At 42.6% G+C, this 20545-nt stretch overlaps 1 protein-coding gene across 1 annotated transcript in view; it reads right to left on the bottom strand.

Moving 5' to 3' along the window:
- LOC138453590 (blood vessel epicardial substance-like) overlaps window positions 1–20545 on the bottom strand; it is a 904667-nt gene that overhangs the window by 636284 nt on the left and 247838 nt on the right. The window contains exon 4 of the mRNA XM_069606590.1: window positions 6954–7106. Coding sequence (XP_069462691.1) covers window positions 6954–7106 — 153 coding nt within the window. The remainder of the gene's footprint in view (window positions 1–6953; window positions 7107–20545) is intronic.

Here is a 20545-nt window from a genome sequence, read left to right as displayed (position 1 = left end):
GCTGTGGTCGTGTAGGTTGCATGGTGCAGAAATAGTGTATCACAAGAGAGCCAGCCACGAAATACAATTGAAATGATTTACAGAAATGTGGGAGCCCCTCTACTGAGAATAAACACAGACAAATAACCGGATCTCTACGATGGTTCTCACTCAGGAGAATTGACAAACAACCTTTAAGCTCACTGTACCTTTTACAGAGGAGAAATTCCCATTTGCATATCAGCCTGGCCTGACCTACAAGGGCAGTCCAGCACTGATATGCTAGTCATTTCTCCTCTGAACGGGAGTAGCAACAGCAACCCCAGACACATGTTTCTTGCTTGTTGTGCATCATCAGCCAGGTGAAGCTGTGCCTCTCTAAGCAGATTGAGCAAAATGTGCTTGTAAACCCTCCTGAGTCAGAACCTACCTATAGCACAGTTTATTTGGCCATGTTCGTACTCATTTTTGCATATTTTGAAGGAGAATTGCTAAACATTTCGTGCTGGACTGTTATTGGGGGCGGGACCAAACTGATATGCAAACAGATAGTTCTCCTCTGTGAAAAGTACAGTGAGATCAAACGTGGTTGTAGACCCTCCTCAAAGGGAACCTTCTCAAAGAGCATCAGGTATTGTTTGTTCTGAGGTGATGTGCTCCCATATTTTTGCATACAATTGAAAGGGAACAGAATATCAAGTTGAATTCTCTTTATTGACACAAGCAGCGTACCTGCTCCTAATGCAATTTAATATTCTCATTACTCCACTAGGGGAGATGTATTTGCTACAGATCCATGAATAAAATCCAAACTAGCCATCTGACTCATAAATTAATCATAGTTCCTCCACTTTGCTAAAGTGTTTCAACATATAATTATTAATGTAAATGCTTTGGAAAACAGAACCTTCTGTCTTTTAGACATGGCTGAAAAACATTTTGTGAAATTTCCCAAAATACATTCCATTATTTATTTACCAGTGCATGAGAACTGTGTTTGCATTTGGTACTATTTTTTAACGATCTCATTAGGACGTGCATTTCACAGTTACCACAGGCGGACAAGTGGACATAAAAGAAACCCTCTACGCTCTTTCTGCTTACGTATTTACATCCACACTGAAAGTGTGAATCATCATTAAAGGAAATACTGTAAGGCTTTTTAATCCTTTATATTTGATTGCTTTACTAAATGTCACTTGCTCCCCAGAAGAAAGAAAATGACAGCTCTCAAATGACGCAATTAGAAAAAACACATTTTCTAAGTGACACAAGCTTGGAGAATTGGCAATGAGACTGGCGCCTATTTTCTTTTCGATCTAACCCATAGACAAAAGTGATTTGATGCTCTGAACTATGGCAGTAGGAGCTACATAAATGCAAGATAACATACCATACGTAGTTTAAGTGCTATGTTCAAACCAAACAAAAACCTACTTGTGTTGTTATGTCTATGTTGGCCTCTGACTGGATGAAGTTCAGTCATATGTTAATGTAAGGATCTCACTGAACACATGGAAACATAATCTTAAATTCAATGCACAATTTGACCGGAAGTCCATTCATTTGCCATGCAGCATGTGTAACGCGAGTGCCGCGCTGTAGACACAACAGCAAATGTGCCGCTACGTTAAGCAGTTGCTGCAGATGCTGAAGCAATCAGGTAACCAAAGGCAGACTTGCTTAGCGTAACATAATCCGCAGAGCAGGCGGGTCACAACTGCACTCATCCGCTGGGGGAAGGCCAAGAAGCAAAACGCCATTTTGGAAGGTCTTAAATGACAGAATCCTACTTTTGCTGCGAATGTAATTTAAGGTCCCATACATAGATTTGAATTTATTATGCTCTAGATATTTTATTTGCGCAGGGAAGGTGCCACACAGAATTAGAACTAAGGAGGCGGAATAGGCACACAACAGCGATCATGATCAGCGATCATGATTTTCAAGTGATTGAGTTTTATCCTGTTATTGCACATACAAGAATGGAAATATTCACACTTTTACATGGGGAAATCAGAATTCTATATAATATATGATCCTAGTATTATCCAATTTTTTTGTGATAAAATGGGCCCAGCAGCTTATCGCTACATAATCAACAGAACAGGTAATACGAACAAAGCATAACAAGGCCTTATAGAAAGCCTCTTTCAAATGATGCACATAAACCAAATGGAGTCACACACCTTCCACCTGCAGAGACTTCACCAGCTCACAGATAGACAGGCGGGACTCCAGAGAAAAGGCAGGCATTGGCACGGGTGCAAGAGTGAAAAGACAAATGTGAGACCGTCAGCTATGCACATGGTGCGCGTGCACCCAACCAGCAAAATGGTGGCGCAAATGGAAGGGATAATACTAGCCTAAGTGTCTTGAATATAATTATGTTTCTTCTATTTGAAATTAGGCAGATCTGCATTTTAATGCTAGACACGCAGGCCTGCATTAGTGTAAGTTCCAAGAGAACAACACAAGCTATGGGTGTGGTAGTGAACAAAGATAAAAGGTCACAAAGGTGTATGTGCATGTCCAGTCTTATGACCTTTAGTCTTCCAGACTGGCATCTGCAGAGAGAATGCTGGAAGTCATTGTGCCTCTTGTCAAATGAGCTTCAACGACAAAGTGGTGCAAGTCCCCCTCCTGCATAACAAAGCATAGCCACCATGCCAACATAACTAAAGCCACTGGTTCAAAAGAACAGCATGCAAAAGGAGTAGTTGATCTGCTGTGATCGGGTGCACTGAAGCCATCCTGGCCTTGTACATGCTCAGATAGTGGACACCACTAGCTGTGTTTAAGAGTCAAAGGCAAACTGCACCAAAGATGAGGAAGAAGTCAGAGTCCTTTGGATAAACCTGACAGGCCGCCTTCTAGTATGAAGTACTGCAGGGTGAGGCGAGGTCAGGGTCTTGTCCCTGTCAAAGGGTGACAGGGACCTATCCTAGAAGATGGGTGAGGGAATTGGCGGCCCGAATATGTTTTTTATATGACTGTTGGTACGCTGTCTCTTTCACAATGTCTGTCAGCCTCTCTTCTGGTCAGGGTTCTCTTTTGTCTTTTTCAGAACCGCACCTCCCAAAATGCACCTGGGCGGAACCAAGAAAACACTGGACTGTTACCAGAAAAATGGAATCAAGAACAGAATTGGAATGGTATGGGCTTTTTCCTGCCAAATAGAGAGGAGACACCCAACACCTGACCTACCAAACCCAAACTGACCCCAGGAGATTGGTTGGGCAGCAGAAAACGAACCGAGAGTGAGAAGGGACTGCAGGGGAGTCACCGAAATCCTCCTCAAACCCAACTGGAGACAGAACTTGCCAGTGCGTGGAGAACGCCACAAGGAAAACAAGCAGCCAAAACAGTTTTGTTTCCCTTTCAGATCAAAAAAGACCTTGACAGTATAGGTTACCGTGCTTCAGAATATGTTGGGGGGCATTCTGGGGGCTAGGGATGCCTGGGCTGGGGTGGAGGGAGGCTACAAGGAGGCAGAGAGAGCTATAGGGACCCCTTTCGTTTCAACCATTCCAGCCTTTCAAGACCAGTTGTTTCAAAGTTTAATAAATCACTGTAAAACGACCCTCTCGTTGTCTGTGGATTTCTGAGGTCATCTGTAACAAGGGACATTTCCAAAGTTCTGACGTCAAACAAAGGTGGCATAGATCATATTATCCGGCCAGTCCCCGAACCGGAGGAGGACCAGAGGTTACATAAATCCCTTAGATAAGTATACGTCAAATTAGAGGATGTGAGACTATCATACCCAGAGGCGCCACCAAAGGGTGCCCAAGGGGGGCCATGACCACCCTCATAAAAAAGCTGCCCCCCCCCACTAGCCCGCATGCCGGTTATGTGTTTGTTTTGGTGTGCCACCGGAGTGACCTCATCGGGCCACAACTATGAAAAATGTTGGGGGCGCCACTGCTCATACCCCGCAAAGTCAAAACAATAGGCGACCCCGCCCAAAAGACAGGACCATCACTATATTGTGTCCAGCTGTATTTGACAACTGGTAGCAGTTAATAATCCTTTGCTGCATCCCTGATTGGAACAGGGACTATACAAATTTAGACACATATTCCAGAGTGGCTGGAATGGGATACAGAGGCTATTCCAAGCACCAGTAGACCCAGACCCCACCAGTCTGAGCACTAGTGCTTACTGCTGCTTTGCACCTAGGAGTCAAGATGGAAGGCCATAGAATTCCCCAAAAGGCTTCCCTGCCATCTTGGTATGCTAGAAATCCTTAAAGCAAAAAGAGGCCATATTACCAGGCTCCACCAACATGTGGGTCTCTTCCCTGGGGCCCACCAGGATATACTGCAGAGAAGGGAACTGGAGAAGCATCATCAACGCCTGCTCCAGGAGGGACGCATACCACAACTGAGGGGTCCAGAAGGCCATCAATAAGACCAGAAGAGCCCTGAAGAAGTGAATCCAGATTATCGCCAAGGCAATCAACAAGAAATGGGAAGGCCATAGAGACCACTTAAACTGCAATTCTGCAGAAAGTTGTCAGGGCTATGCTAGTGGGTTTGGGTCCCAGCCACAAAACTGGGGAACCTGGTACAAGAGGCTTCAGCTAAATAGGTCCACCTCATGCTCAACGTGGTGACTGTTGGGTGTGCAGCCTCCACTCGCTGGAGTCCTGCAAGTGTCAAGAATTTCAGTCTGTCAGATGGTGCCTGACTCCCCTACTGCCTGAGCGTGGGAGTGCTTGCCCACGATGGGAAATATAGCTCTTATCAGCAAAAAAACAGATTGAGCGAGTGGAAGAAACCGGTGCAGGCTAGTCAACTAGTGGTGCCCAGTAAATTAAAGCAAACAGGGCAGGAGAAACCTGCACATGGTAGGCATCTCCCACATCGCACTGCTGGGAAAATCAAACAGAGTGCAAGGGGATACAACATTGAAGAGCGGTTTTGTGTGCAAAAAGCACAGAGACCCTAAATATAATTACAAAGTGGGGAAACAGAGGCACCAAGCACAATTGCAGCATGAAGCAAAGCCAAAATGCAAACTCAGGAGTCACACAGCACAATACCGATCTGCTGAGGAGCAGCTTATAAGCAGGCGATGCTTTGTTCATGTTACCTATTAATTTGATGATAATTGTCATAACGCTGGCCTCTGCATGTTTCCACAGAATCAGTGACACTAATATAACCTCTAATTTGTCTTGGATAACACTTACGTGTGAGGCCTGGCAAAAGTTAAATGTCATCAGCGTAGTAAGTAATATATCATAAGATTCAATGATTGTACAAAGGTTATCAGAGGGGTCTAGTCAATTTGAAAGAATATGGGTGACAGGGCAGTGCAGTGAGGCACCCAACAGAGTAAAGGAGTAAAGGTAATCTAAAGGGGGATACTTGAGATCTGGGTGTTTGAAAGAAGCTACAACGTAGCAATCCTTTGTGTCTAATACCAATTTGAGAAAACCAGCCCACACACAATAGTGGTATGGTCGGCCATATTGAAGGCAACAATGGGTTCCAAAAAGATCAGGACCGTCATTTTCACTTGATCAACATCATTGTGCAATTCACATGCACTACCTGGAGACAATTCAAAACGTTGTTTTCCTCAATGCAATGGATGACATTGGTTTACTGCCACCCTTTCCTTTTTGAGGAGCTTTGCGAATATAGAATATTGCAAGTGGGTCTGTCACTTTCTGTTAATGCACATCTCTACAGGGCAAGGCATTAGCAGCATGAGAGACATACGTTCCTGGCACGGCACGCTGCCTTCAATTTTCAGGGGTTACATATAAAATGACATGACGATGAAGGCAGAAGCTTATTTAAGACATTGGAACTTCACAGACCTCAGTTTCTAATCTTCTGAAAAATATGGGTAGAGATTGGTCAAGTCTATCTCTATGAGTTGTCTGCATGGGGCAAGCCCAAGCATTGGGCTTGTCTATTCACTTTTCATTTGTCAACGTCTGTTATCAAGCGTATAGGCTCCTGTCATCAACTGATCATGCCGAAGTTATAGTAATGATTAAGACTGGTGTGACAATGTTTTGAGTTGTTAGTCCGCCCAATTGTATGAATTCTGCTTACACACACACAATGAACTCTCTGCAACTTATCATTATCAGCAATTAGGTGTTTTGAAAAAATGTTGTGCAGGATATGTACACAGTGGATACATTCCTCCAGGATGCTCTATTAGCACAGAGTGGTCTAAAAGATGAATATCATCCAGTGAGCAGCATCCAACCAGGTGGTATTACTTGTCTGTAGATTACTCAACTTTGATTGGTGCGAAAACTAAATCTGACGTTACTTTAAGGAGGCTGTACAAGCTAGAGAGGAAGATGAAAGTGTAAAAAATGGTACTTGTAAATTTGCCATGATAAAGTCACCAGCCAAGCCTTAGGATACTGAATTATAGGACATGTTCGTGATCAGTCTTTAGTCCTTCCCCAAAGGAAGTGTGCACGAATGTTCAGCAACTCCTCCTTAGGAAGATCACATCTGTTGGAATGCACCCATCATTATTTCACATTGCTGTGGGAAACACTGAATGTTCTTCATTAAATTAAAGCTTCTATCTACTCAATATCACAATAATACGAATTTCAAAGCAAGCCATTTGAAATTAATCAGAGTGCAAATTTCGTTCATATGTTGGGAGAAATTTCAAAGAGAATACAATGGCTTAAAAAAAAACACCTGAGGCCGCGTCCACTTATGAAGATATCTAAATGGTACTGTCATTCAGTGTTTATGCCACCCTGAATTGGTATCCTCTGTTGGTGATCCTCAGGTGTCCCAAAAAAAGCTGGTAAAAAAAGGGTTGATCTGAAAAGCATTGAGTCAGAGTTTTTTGGCTGTGCTCTGCCTGGATGAACTGTTGTACAACTGTTCCGTCAAGTGAGGTTCAGACGAATCCGGTACTGCTACATGGTAGAAGTTCGGTAGCCTGATGTCGAATCGAAGTCCCTTCCCCACGTGAACCTTGTCATTCAAGGCATAGAGTTTATCGGCAATGTCGCTCCTAATCAGGATGGAAAAGAGTCGTGAAATGTAGCGGTGCTTTGCAAAGAGCAGGTACAGCTTCTTCCTCCTCCACGCCACATAGCGACAGTCTGTCTCTGCGATGAGGGTCACCTGCAAAACAGGACATAACAATGTGGAATTATTTCGGACACAGTGTCGCACACATAAGCAGGGCATTTTTGAAGTTCACGGATGGCTCGGCAACATGCAAGTTCAGAAGAATTAAAAATTGAAAATGTGTATTTAATTTGCTTTGTTCTGTCACTTTTGCTGCAGACCTGTAACAGTTTGCACACAAAGTGTTGGACACAATTTCCACTAGACTGCTTACCTATTCACAAGTTTAAATTAAATGCCATATTTTGTCATAATTGTGGCCTCAATTACCTTAAAGGATCTGCTCTATTGCTTAGTTTAAGTTAATATTTCTACTCCTACTTTCCTTCCTTCTGTGCCTCTTTCTTCCTTAGTTTCACCCTTTCTTTCCATAGCTCAATTGTTTGCACTCTTCCTCCCTTTCTTTACTGTGTGCTTAGAAATCAGGTAGACCCAGAAATCAGAAGGACCTTGGAAACTAGGGTGCTTATTATGTGTATGGTGATAACGGTAAAATTGCGTGGTATATCAAAAAACAACCTAGTTTTAAAATACCACCTAATTATGAGTTGGGATATCAGGTGTTGTTTGCTGCATAGGGTACATGGTAAGTATGCCAGTACTTTCCATGTCCCCCATCCAGTAGACAATTGAGTCTTAATTTCTATTCCAGAAGTCTGAGAAAGAGGTGGACCTCTCAATGCTTCTCCACTCTCTCAAGGGTTCAGGGACAGGGTTGAGGTGTTAACTGTCAGATGACCATCTACCTCTTGTAGGGTCCTGGTCCTTGGGACACACCCCACTTTACTACTCCTATTGTAGCCCTCCTGGTCCTCGGTGAGATTGCATAGACTCATACCACCTCCGAAGTCTTTCCGGAACCAACCTGGATGACTGGAACCTAACTGGCCACTCTGCTTAGTGAGGGGGGCCTTCACTTCATGCTCCTCCTCGGATCTTGGAAACTACCTGCTGTTCTAGTTTCTTTCGGTTCCCCTCCCAAGAAGGTACCAGTTCCCTTCTTCCACCTCCTAGACACCTCCTCTTCAGATAACCTGTCCCTTTTGACTTCCTCAATATCTCTTTCTCCAGTTCCCTCAATAATCCTCTCTCCTAATGGTTGTACTCCTTATTCTAGCCCCATCAAAACATTCCCTTCTCCATCCTCAATATTTCCCTCCAGAATGTAATATTTTCTTTTCATCCACCTCACTACTACCCCATAAAATGCCTTCCTGAATAACCGCCTCCAGGTGGTAATACTTCTTCTTCCAACCTTCTCAATACTCTACCTCCAACATAATTAACTCTCTCCATATGGTAATATTTCCTCCATCCAACCTCCTCAATACTACCCATACAATCTGTTCATTAACTTTAGCCTGATAATACTTCTAACATCCTTAATATTCTCCTTCCAGCCTCCTCAATACTCTCCCTCCAACCCCCAGCACTCTCCCCCAAGCTCTGCTCTCAAAGGACCTCTAACTTGCAAATCTCCTCTAAACACCTTCCACCATCTCTTCTTGAACACCACACACTGTTTTACTGAACAGGCTGTCTTTTACAGTTTGATCTCTCCTCCCTTTGGGCGTTTTCTGGGGACGCACATTGAACCTGTGCAGTGTTGGGGCCACGTGCCTTTGGTCAGGTTAGCCGAAGTGGGAGTTGGCTTGAGCTCATATGAAGGTCTGTTGCAATCTTGGATTTCAAATGTTCCCTAGATATGTGTGAGGTCTCCTCTCCCTTTAGGAATCCTGTTGATGCTGCCTGCTTCGACCTGCATCCCTCTGCCTCCCTAGCATATAAATCAAAAGTCAGAAAAAGCTTTGGTACGCAAAGCAAGCTGTTCAGTATGAATGTAACATTTTGTCGTGTGAAATGGTAAATGTAATCCCTATGATGCTAGCAGGAAAACAGTGTTTGTTTTGTCCCTGGCACAGACAATGCAGACAAGTTTCCTTTCATTCTGTTTGTCTATCTGGTGTAAATTTAGATCAGTGGCGCTCCTGCGGTCTGAGCTAGACTTATTCATGCACACAAATCTTTCTTTTGCCAGTGGTGCAGCAGAAAGAAATGTATTTCCACAATCACTGGTGAATTCAGAATGTTGCAACTCTGTTCCCTAAAAAGGGAAAGGCATACATTCATTTGCTGGTTTTTTGGGTCTGGCTATGGAGTTGGAAGGGCCCTCTGGGAACAACAATACTGGGATAAGATGGGTTCTCAAGGGGTTTGGACCCGACCTTCCTTCCATTGTGGTCATTGGTGTTGTTGCGTGTGCTTCTGTGACTGCCTCTTGCATTAGTGGGGGTCAACTGGGAATCCCATGTATACCACCTCCAGGTCGAGCAACCACTCACTCTGGGATGTCTCCGCCTCTGGGACCACACACTGCCCACACATTGTGTTATACAATAATTTATTTTCACACTTCTAAGGAAAAACAAAACGAGTTATAAAATAGTTGTCCTATTCTGAAATAATAATAATAATAGCGTTACACTATGTTTTACTTTCTAAGAATGTTACACCCGTGCCAGGAGAAAATCTGAATTTTCCTTTTAAATATACTGGGCATACATTGGTAACAGGCTTAATGAGGATGGAGACGATACTTAGTATCATACATTGAATTGTGTAACTCGGCGCAGCAGTCACTGTCACTGTCAACGTTCATGAGTTCATATCAAAATATGTGTTATTGAGAGTCTATTGGCCAATGTATTATGCAGTTGCTTGTGCCATGAACAACTCATCTCATGGAGTGTTGGGCGCTTTCTGCAAGTTAAGCTGCATATGAGCACACGTTTCCGTGTGCAGGACACGATACTTGAGGAAATAACCCAGGATACAATCAATGTTTTTTTTGTAGAGAACTATGCAAGTCTAAATGGTGAAGAGTTTGTTTAGTAACAGTTTCATTTTGTGTATCTTCACAATGTTCAGCATCTGGGGAGGACACCATTGAGTGGAGATTAAAGAGTTCCAGCAGAATGGGACAATCCTGGAGGTCAAGAGCAAGGCTGGTCTTCAATCAGAAGCATTTTATTGTGGCCTGATCTTGGAAGACTACACAACAAACTTGTGTGCTAATAGACTGTTTCTACTCAGGGAGAGGCCAGTGGGCGAACAGCGCTATATAAAAATAAATATAGATAGATAGATGCATGTCACAATAAATGTGACACGCCTACTTTCAAAAAATATGCAGTGCTGCTAGACTTCCTTGAGCGCCTTTCTCCCAAGCCCACTAACTTCAAACATGTCACTTGTTAAAGACGAGTAACAATTGTGTAGGAAGCGTGCATTTGACAAGGCTTTTTCCTGCGCTTGGAATAAACCCCCATGTATGCATTTCAGTTTTTACCATGATGGATGTGAATCATAGAACGGCATTCACAGTTGCAGGTGTAATTCAGTAGTGTACAGGATTCACACGCTCTGGTGTGGGGCGAGAACCTTGCCATTGACATCATTGTCAGTGTAGGTTACATACCGTTTGCCTATGCGCATGAGCCTAAAATATTATTTCTTTTGTGGTTGCTGCAGAAATAGTTTCTTAGTTTGTGATTGTTTTTCAGGTGTGTGATTCTGTTATTGTCTTGGGTATAGGGTATAGGGTATTGATTTGTAGGCTGTGTTCAGTAAAAGGCCGGATTTGTTTTTGCCTCCTCCTAGTTTTCCCATCTGTGCATTGCTCACATATCCCTTTAGCCCCAGTGTAAGCAAAATCCAAATTAAGTGGACACACCCAACAACCATGTTACTATCAAGGGAGGGAACCCTCCTTCCACCTCCACTGCAAGCACTTATTTTATCATGTTACTCCCACAGTACTGAGGTCTCCTAACCTGACCTAAACTCCCTAACAAGAACAGTAACCATTAATGTGGAGAACCTAGAAAAGGATGGAGGCCTGCTTTAGATGAGCCAATGAACTCTGACAGGTTGGGCGATGCAGTATTTTGGAGTCTGTGGGTTTAATTTAGTTGTGTTCTTCCATTTGCAGTGTGACATTAGAAAGACCTGTACAATGTACCCGACGGAGCCTTTGCAGAAGAGAGGCAGATTCTTGATTCCCATCAAGTCAAAGGTGACTGCAGTCAAGGAAAGGGAATGTTAGGAAAATGCCATCAAAATGCCATAAACCTTGCCCAAAGGAAGATTGGTAGAGATTTGGAGTCGCCCCCCTTTTGTGGAAATACCCAGTGTTAATGCAGGAGTCAGAAGCGAAAGTGAACACTTGGTGGATCGCCTTCACAACTGAAAATGAAGGTAGGTGGACAGGAGGCCAGACAACGCTCATTAAACCCCAGGCAGACCGTGGTGTTGCTAATCGTCCAGGTTCAGGTCACTAATGCAAAGCTTAGGTGAAAGGACCCACCGAAGAGATGGCGGTAGTAAGCAGATAGTTAAAAAAGGAAAACTCCCCCACTTGATCTGTTATCCCCCGCTATGCACAATATGCTGCTGCTAGTGGTGAAATGCATATTTAAGTTCACTTTGGGGGAGGTGGAGTTCAGCCATGTTTTGAGCAGGAAGGCCATGCTAGAAGAGTTGGTTAACTTATCATCTATTATTTGCAGTGTGCACATCTGGACCAACAAGGAGAGTCTGTGTAATGTATGGATGCCAGAAGGAAGGGTACGTCTAGCGGCAGTGGAGGAACTTTGGTGAAAATGTTGGGGGGGCATGACATCAGAAGAAAAGGTGCCCCAGCCAAATGAATGGCGACAAAATGAAAGTTGGGGGGGACAAACACCCCTGTCCCCCCTAAAATTACGCCCATGTCTAGCAGCAGTGATGGGCAGCAGATTTGAAAAGCTCCTGAGAAGGTTTTGCGCGTGTAGTAGTTTTTCTGCAGTTTGAATGTTAAGGTCTGTGGCATTGCACGGGCGAGGGAATCCTGTTGAGTGCATGAGGTTAGGAGTGCCCGTTAAGAGGCGGTGCTGTAGGATGGGTGATGGGTAGAGGATGGAGCTTAAGCACATAGAGAGAACGAGAGACAGAGAGAAAGAGAAAGAGAGAGAGAGATATTGTGTTTTTCTTCTGTATTTTGTAGGCCTTCTTAAATAGAATTCATTGGTAGAACAGTTTAATTATTTAGAATGTCTTGGCTGGAAAGTTAAGGTATAATAATTAAGTTATAAAGTATTGGGGTGGTATGAACCAGCAGAATCACCCTGAAAATGGGAAACTGCTTTCTGTTATCTTCTCTGAGGCTGCCCGAAGAGGGCCTCTTGTCTGGATGTGAACAGGTGAGTAATGGCCACACGAGGCTTGCTTGTGTTTGGATGCACCTGGATCTCGGCCTAGGACCTCCTCGAGGAGGCAGTGCTTAGCGGGTGGCCTGCCTAGACAGTTTGGTCAAGCAGAACTGGGATGCAGAAGCATCCAAATAGTTTGGCTACATTGTATGTGATTTGTAGTGAACTCCAAACCAAGCATTGTAAAAATAGAAAATGGCCCCTCGAAAAATCTCAGGATGAAAAAGCATCATACTTATAACGAAATACGAGGGGAAAAGTGGTGCTTTCTAACTCCCATCTTGATAAAAGGCCACTAGGGAGGATGTTAGAAAATAATGCTGACTCAAACCAATAGCAGTTATCCTAAATATTTGCTATATTTCTCTTGTTTTTATGCTGTTATTTTAATGTGTTTCTTGCTAGTGTTTGCAAGATTTTCCCAGTGGTCTACATTCAAATTCATAATAGAGGCAGTGCAACATTCTTATTTTCAATGGTATCTTGCCCAGGACCCCATTTGGGAGTAAGATTTACACATCACCAAGCCTATGTTAGCTGATCAAAAGACCAATGGCCGATAATGGCTACATGTGTGGTTTAAACATATAAGTTTTCGATTAACATGCATTTATTTAATTATAAAGGAGCAAAAGAAGAAACCATTATGGTTGAGGGGGAGTACGTGGGCATTCCTTTTGATTGTCTCTCATTTCCTTATTACGTTTTCACTCTGTTTTTTGTTTTACTTTTTTTTAATTCTTTCTCGGGAGAGCCTATCATAGGATAGGAGCCCTTCTCATGTAGAATGCTTACTGTTAATTTTCCTGCTGCCTTCCCATGTGACGTGCAGTTCACCCAAGCCCAAAAGCCGAACTCCCCTTTGGACACTGAATTCATGATTATCAAAATATTTAAGGATGCGCCTCTGCTGGGTTGGCTATTAAATGGTTCAAAACATACACATGGGTCGACAAAAGCACCACTATCTGTGCTAGGCCACTACAGGACGATAGCACGTCTCTTCAACTTAGTCATACTTTACTGAATCAATGGCCCTGATACAGCATCCCAGTTGGAAAAAGCTTACGCTGGTTGGGGCTGGAATGATTTTTGCAAGTAAAGAAAACAAAAATATAAGAATTTCTACATTTCAGATTTGCAATACAAAAAGCAAACTCTGAAGCCCACCCTTATTCAAAAACACTCTCACTGGTGCTTTTTCTAGAAAGGATTTAAGAAGTGGAATAGAGTACACTTCCTGCGTTTGAGCGCTTTCTTCCTTTGCAGATTGATACATTCAGAACCGTCAATTTGGGAACTAATCACACCTGTTATTACAGCACTTAAAAGTCTGGCATTAAGCAGTATTTTTAAATGTACAGTAAAGTAACTCCTATCAGTCGACCTGTCTTCCAACACTGCATTTAAAGTCATTCTGATAGAGCTTGAAGGTTGGCTTTCTTTTCCTCCTCTAGCATCACTTAAACATTCATACCTATAACTCAGGGGTGTTAACTCTCCATTTCCCCTTTTATTTTTATTGTTTTATTTTATTTGTATACATTACTCACAACTACGACTTTATGAACATATTTAAACGACAATAAAAAAACAAATTCACAGAATCCAATTAACAGCACTAAGAACAATCTTTACATGGAACCGCAGGGAACCCTCCTCGCTCCAATCAATACCCACGTTCATCAATACACAGATGACACACAGATCTACCTCAACATATCCTCCGTGCATCCTCTTTAAAACACTTGCCATCACACATAGATGTCTCTCCACCAATGCCCCACCCTACCTATCAGAAAGAATCACCATCAACACATCTAACAGACCCATTAGATCACACCTGACCAATCGGATCTACGTACCAGCATTTAAAAGAACTAAAGCGGGAGGGTCCAGTCTCCAACACCTGGCTCCCAAAAATTGGAACGCCCTCCCCACCACACCCAGGAACTAAAGATCCTACACCGCCTTCCGCAAAATCCTGAAAACCACACTGTTCCGCTAGCATCAGAACTAACCAACATGTATAGATACGCTGATCATCTGTAACCTTAATGACAGCTCAGCATGCCTGCTCTGTATTTTACTGTCCTCACTAAGACATGCTACTGTTCTGTAACGCAAAAAGTTTATGATATGACTGACTGACTGACAAGTGAAGAAGCTGTAACAGCGCCACAATGCCCCTGGGCAGATATGCGCTTTATAAATGAAAATAAATAAATAAATGCATGGCCTGCCTTACATTGGTCCAGTCCTGGATGTCCATTGTTTACCTGAAGCTCAGACCCTCCAAGACTGAACTCCTACTGCTGACCAACAACACCAAACACCCTGATATCCAGACCTGGCTCTCTGCTATGAACCGCTAGGGATTTGCACAGCAGCTGACTTTCTGTGCCAAGTCTCTTGGGTTCAAAAGTGATAGACACCTCGTGTTCAAACAGCACATAGCAACGAAGACACAGCCTGGTAGCAACTTTCTCTCCTACGGAAAATCAAGCCCTTCATTCTAGAAAACAACTTCAAATCCGCTTTCCAAACCTTGGTCCTCTCCCACCTGGATGGTGGCAATGCCCTTTTGGAAGGCCTTCCGGCGACTACTGTGGCACCCCAGAAATGTGTCCTGCGTGCTGCAGCAAGACTCATTGAAGGACTCTGCAAATTCGACCACGCCACCCCAACCGTCATCAAACTGCACTGGCTCCCACTGCAAGCCTGTATCATCTTCAAATCCTGTTGCATCATCTACAAGGCTGTCCAAGATCGCTATCATTTGGTCATACAATTAGTTAAATAGTACATTAAGTTAGTGTCATTTCCATACATATAGCGCTACCAAAGTAACGTTGAGGTTAAAAAAAGGGCTATTGTTAGAGTATCTTTCAAGTACTGATGTGCGTATAGTGTCTAAACGTGTCCATTCCACCAGTAAGTGTTTAGTCGACTCAATGGTGTCCTACAGTCTTTCCTCTAGACAAATTGTAAGCCAGGCACCTACAATCTCTTAGGATTCTGCTAAATGACATTTTATTTCAAGATATTTCCGAGCCGTGTAATGAGTTCGGAAAAGTATAGCTCTGCTGGTAGATTGGTGCCACGCTGGATGTCTACAATTTAAGACCACTGTTTGCGTTACACATCAAGTTGACAATTGCTCGCTCATGGTCATAGGCTTCCATAACTCCTTTAACTGGCTTTTTAAATCGAGGAAAGAGAAAACTAAAAGCCTCATTAGCACTGCTGCAGATAAGATTTTGAAGTTGCAGTATGATACTGCCTATTTTTTAAAGCTGGGAGTAAAATTATTTGTTAGGGAGTAAAAGGTAAGTCTAATTCCAAATGGGAGTATTTCATGAGCAAGAATACAAATGTTAACTGTAAAATAGAAATGGTTTTGTAATAAATACTTCTTTGCACCTAGTTATTCATGCACATTAAAAGATACATTTGTACCTCTTCAGACCAGGCGGAAATAGTAGTTTCTCCCGGTGGCACTACATGTACTACCTGTCCAAACATATCTATGCAACTGTGTGGCTGAGAGCAGAGGGACAGGAATCTGATGTGTCTGCTTCATATTTTTTGTTGGGAGTATTGTTTACTTCTTATTTTTATTTTCTGGTGGTATTTACCCATTTGTAGAGAGTAAAAGCGGCTGATACACCCCGTATCTGTAAGGCTGCTCATTAGGTAGTTGAGCTGGCCACTAGGCCACAGATTTGTAGATGTTGTCTAGACAGGACTTACTTAAGAATGGATTTAGGTAGTGGTAGGCAAGTGCCAACAGGAACAACAAGGTTTCAGGGATTGTATGCCGACGCTTCCAGTGTTTTTTATTAGTACAGATTCTAGGCTACAGACCCCAAGTTCCAGAAATATATAGTCAACTGCTATAGAGCATGGTAGATTCAATAGCAATTTCAGACATTCTCTTTCTAATAGTGCAAGGTAAGAGCTATGCTTATTTGCCCAAATTTCCGCTCCATATGTAATGCTTGGGAATATATTTGCTCAGTAGATCTTGAGGAGTGTGATTATAGTATGCCGACCAGGTGTGCGTGAGAAATGATTAAGGACACATAGTTGTTGAGTGATTTTTAACCGAACCGAGTCCATCTGTGTGGTGCCCATGAAAATTTAATGTGTTCCATATTATCTAAGTATTTGTATTTGTGAACTTTTTCACGTTTTAGATTATTCAGATACCAATTATATGGTTTGAGTTTGGTATGACCAGGGGTGAAGGCCAGGATTATTGTTTTGTCAGTATTGATCTTTAAACCGTTGTAAGCAGCATAAGAGCCCAGAGAGTTTAATTGAGCTTGGAGTCCCTTGGGTGTTTAGTCCATAAAGACTAAATCATCTGCGTACCCCAACTAGGATATGATGATAATCCCAGGTTTAGGAGGAAAGGTCAGGGTTGCAGATCAGCCAGGTGGGGGCCAACATAAAGCCCTGCTTAACTCCATTATATGTAGGGATCCAATTTGTGACTCATCCAGTGCGTTCTAGGCATACCTTGACTCAAATATTGATGTGCAGATGTATAATCATGGATAACAACCCGAGAGGAATGTTCCAGGCACTATGTTTATGCCATAAAGTCTCTCTAAGAATGGTGTCAAAAGCAGCACTAGAGTCAATAAAAGCTACATACAAGACTTGCTTTCGTACCTTCCAGGGAGCTTCAACTGTTGTAACTAAGGCTAAGATGTTGTGAAGAGTTTGATTGAACGGGATGATGTTATTAGTGTCAGTCCAAGAACTAAGTTTGTTAAGCTGTACTTTGGCAAAGATTGTATCCGGTGTGTCAAGAATTGCAATAATTCTCTAATTTCCTGGATCGGTCTGATTACCATTTTTATGTACTGGTATGATGATGCTGCTGGCCCAAGAAGACAAACATGAATTAGTATGACTAGCGAGGAACAAGAGGTGTAATGCTTCAGCCCAAAGATGTGAATTCATTTTAAATAATGCATTACAAGATCCATCCGGGCCTAGTGCTCTGGAAGTTTTAATGCTTTTTATGACCTTTTCAAGCTGTGGGACCAAAAGTGAAAAACGCCATTCATTATCAGGAGGATACAGAGGGCAACCTTCCACTGGACAGAATCCTATCATGTTGGCAATTGATGTTTGGCCTACTGTATAGCTGTATAGCTACTGTATAGCTTTATCATGTCTTCGACCTTGGTGTCTATGCTGATTATAAATTTAGTTTGTGACTTTGGTTTTTCTAATCAGTTTAATTTGAGCCGTTATCTGGAGTAAAGCTGTCTCATAATAAGAGATGATGGTAGGCCAACAATCAAGGGTGGAAGAATTATGTGGACTAAGAGTATTTTGAGTAATGAGATGCCCTATGACTTTCTTAGCTACATTGTTAGCCTTGTCAAGATTAGCTAGATTCCAATTAATACAATTTAATCCTGCATTAAGGGTTATGTTTCCTGTGGAGTCTTACAGCATGTGAGGAAGGTTGATCATGAATAAAGCATACAGGGGAACATGGTCACTCTCTTCCCTGGACATAACAGACATATCAAGGACAAGTGGGAATAGTTATTGATTGATGAAAATGTAGTCAATGACACTAGCACTTTTCCCACTCACCCTGGTAAATCTGCTGGGAAGGTCGCTTGAGCATAGCCCATTTAACATACAGAGGTTGTAGCTATATAGAAGATGCACCCATGAGAGATCTTTAGAGTCGTATGTATTTAAAGGAATAGAAGAGGAAGAAAAATCAGTAAGAAGAGAGTCAGGAGTGTTAAGGGATTTTAGAGTTAAAGTCCCCACATATAACATAGGTTGAAGTCAGTATATTTTCCCAGTAGGAGGACAATCGTTGCCAGGATCCAACTATGAAATTAATTATCTGGAGGATCATAAACATGGTAAATTCACTACACCTTAAAAGGCCACTGAGTACATTGTCAGAGCTTATATCAAGTTTCATTACAGCAAACACATTTTTAACAGATATGAGTAAACATCCTTTCCTTTCTACCCGTAGGACCTTTTGTTGCTTGTGAGTGAATAGATTGTCTTCCATCTATTTACCATCCATGTTTCCTGAAGTGCTACTAGAGTCAAATTCCTAATATTCCCAAGAGCCCATCCTCAGCTGTGTAGTAATCAGATCCCCTAGTGTTCCATGAGCATTGGGAAAATATGTTGTTAGGGCCTCTACACAATGTGTGGTTGCAACACCATCAGCAGCCATTGTTTGATCTTCATGCGATTCGGTTAACTGTTCTAGACAGCTTTGCACATTTCGGATGCTCCTAGCATCAGTGGTCCTTCTTATAGATGGCACAGAAATTGTGTTCACAGAAGGTAGGGTACCCATAGGAGTGGTGTCCTTACGTGGTCTGACCATGCATGAGTCTGCCGAAAAAGGCCTAGATGCAGGGGTAGACCAGTTGTTAGCTAAGTGTTTGTAGGGCCCTTGACAATTTTACATGAGTAACCTCTTTTTATAAAGTTCAACGTCAAATGACAGGACAAAGTCCAATGTGGAGTTCATACTAAAGTGAATGTTCGATGTGGTGAAAGATTCTTCTTCCAGTTGGTCCACTATTAGGATATCTTCAGTTCTAATGACCTGTAAGAGAATTGTGCTTTGAAAAAGTTGTAGTATAACCGTACGGTTAAGTGGCAGGGTAGACCTTGATAGGAAGAGAGATTTTAATTGTAGCACTTTGCGTAGATGATTGATGTTAGATGTTGAGGGGATAAGGCAGAAGGACTTGCAAACTGGAGACACTTGACAAGATTTTGAGGCAACTGTTCTAGCACTAAGCGATGTTTCACATGGCTCCATTAGAGATGGTTCTGTAGGTAAGTGTTTAAACAGAAGTTACAATTCATCTAAGAGTTGGAGGTCATAATCCACAGCAAGTTGTGAAGTTGTGCTAATGTTCAGCAATGTTGTCTTAATTGGTGGTGATGTATGTTGTAGGACCTGTGCCGACCCAGATGACTTGGTAAGATATGTGCGCATGTCATTGGGATGGGTCGCTGAGTGAGGAGGTTATTGTTGCTCACAAACGCTAGTTGTTTTGGTAAGCTTCTTTTCAGGATTGAGCACCCTGTCTCTGCCTTCCCCTTTTCTTGTTTCTAAGTGCTCTTGTAGCATCTTCATGTTCAATGCATGAATCATGTCAAACTCTCTTTTCACCATGAAGTTTCAGGCTTCAGTACTGCTGTTCAGTAGTTGAAGAGACCTCCAGTTCTACTCAGGAGGAAGCTTTGTCTTAAAGGAAAGGCTATTTTCTGAGTTTGCACTCTGCACTTGAGGATATCCTCCCCAACAGTTTTTCTTCATCAGCAAAACTTTCCAGAAATAGTACTGTGAACTTAATCCTTCATCATAACATCAGCTTCCCTCTCACCTCAGCCGCCTGCAATGACAAAGTGGACTTAGATATATAGGTGCTAAGTGATTTTTGACCTATTACTAACCAGTCTTTCGCAAACAAGATTACTTAAAAATATGTTCCACTTGCGTTACAGGCAAGGCCGCAATATGTAAAAGGTGGTTGTACTTCGGTTGAAGCATCATATTATATCGATCAGTATGTCCTTTTCTAGTCTCATTGGTCTGTCTACCTTTCGACCACGAGGTTGGACTGAAACGGTGAATCAACATCTGGTGGTTGATGTCTTCCAGGAATGTCATGCTTGGAGCATTTAACTGCTGGTTCTAATGGATCTGTCAGTGGCTCTTGATACTGTTCTCCAGGGTCACTCTTTTCTAATGTATTTAAGTAATACTAGGCCTTCCAGTGGGCTTCACTGGTCAGTCATGGCCCAGGGCTCAAATTATAGGCCAAAGCGAAGCTGAATGCTTTAATGTTTAGCCCCGGTGCATTTTCCACCCGTGAAGTATGCAGGAAGGAGTTTTACTGCCAATAACACACAGGGGCTAACCACTTGTGTGCTAATATTATTGTTTTAACTTTAATTCGTATAGTAGTCGATTGGCACATTGTAAAAACATGATTATCAAATAAAATGCACATTGGGGAAAAAAGGAGGAGGGAACTACAAATTGTTCATTCTCAATTTCCTTGGTAGACATGTAACAGGCAATCAAGCAGCGGCAGGAAAGCAGCAGCGGGTGAAAGGTCAGTGTGGTGGAAGTTAGCAGGGGTGTCGAAGGGTGAAGAG

Source organism: Ambystoma mexicanum, chromosome 4p (assembly GCF_040938575.1).
Source record: "Ambystoma mexicanum isolate Mex_15411 chromosome 4p, UKY_AmexF1_1, whole genome shotgun sequence".
Classification (NCBI taxonomy): domain Eukaryota; kingdom Metazoa; phylum Chordata; class Amphibia; order Caudata; family Ambystomatidae; genus Ambystoma; species Ambystoma mexicanum.
Note: the sequence above shows the minus strand (reverse complement) of the source record. Positions and strands in the feature narration are given on the sequence as shown.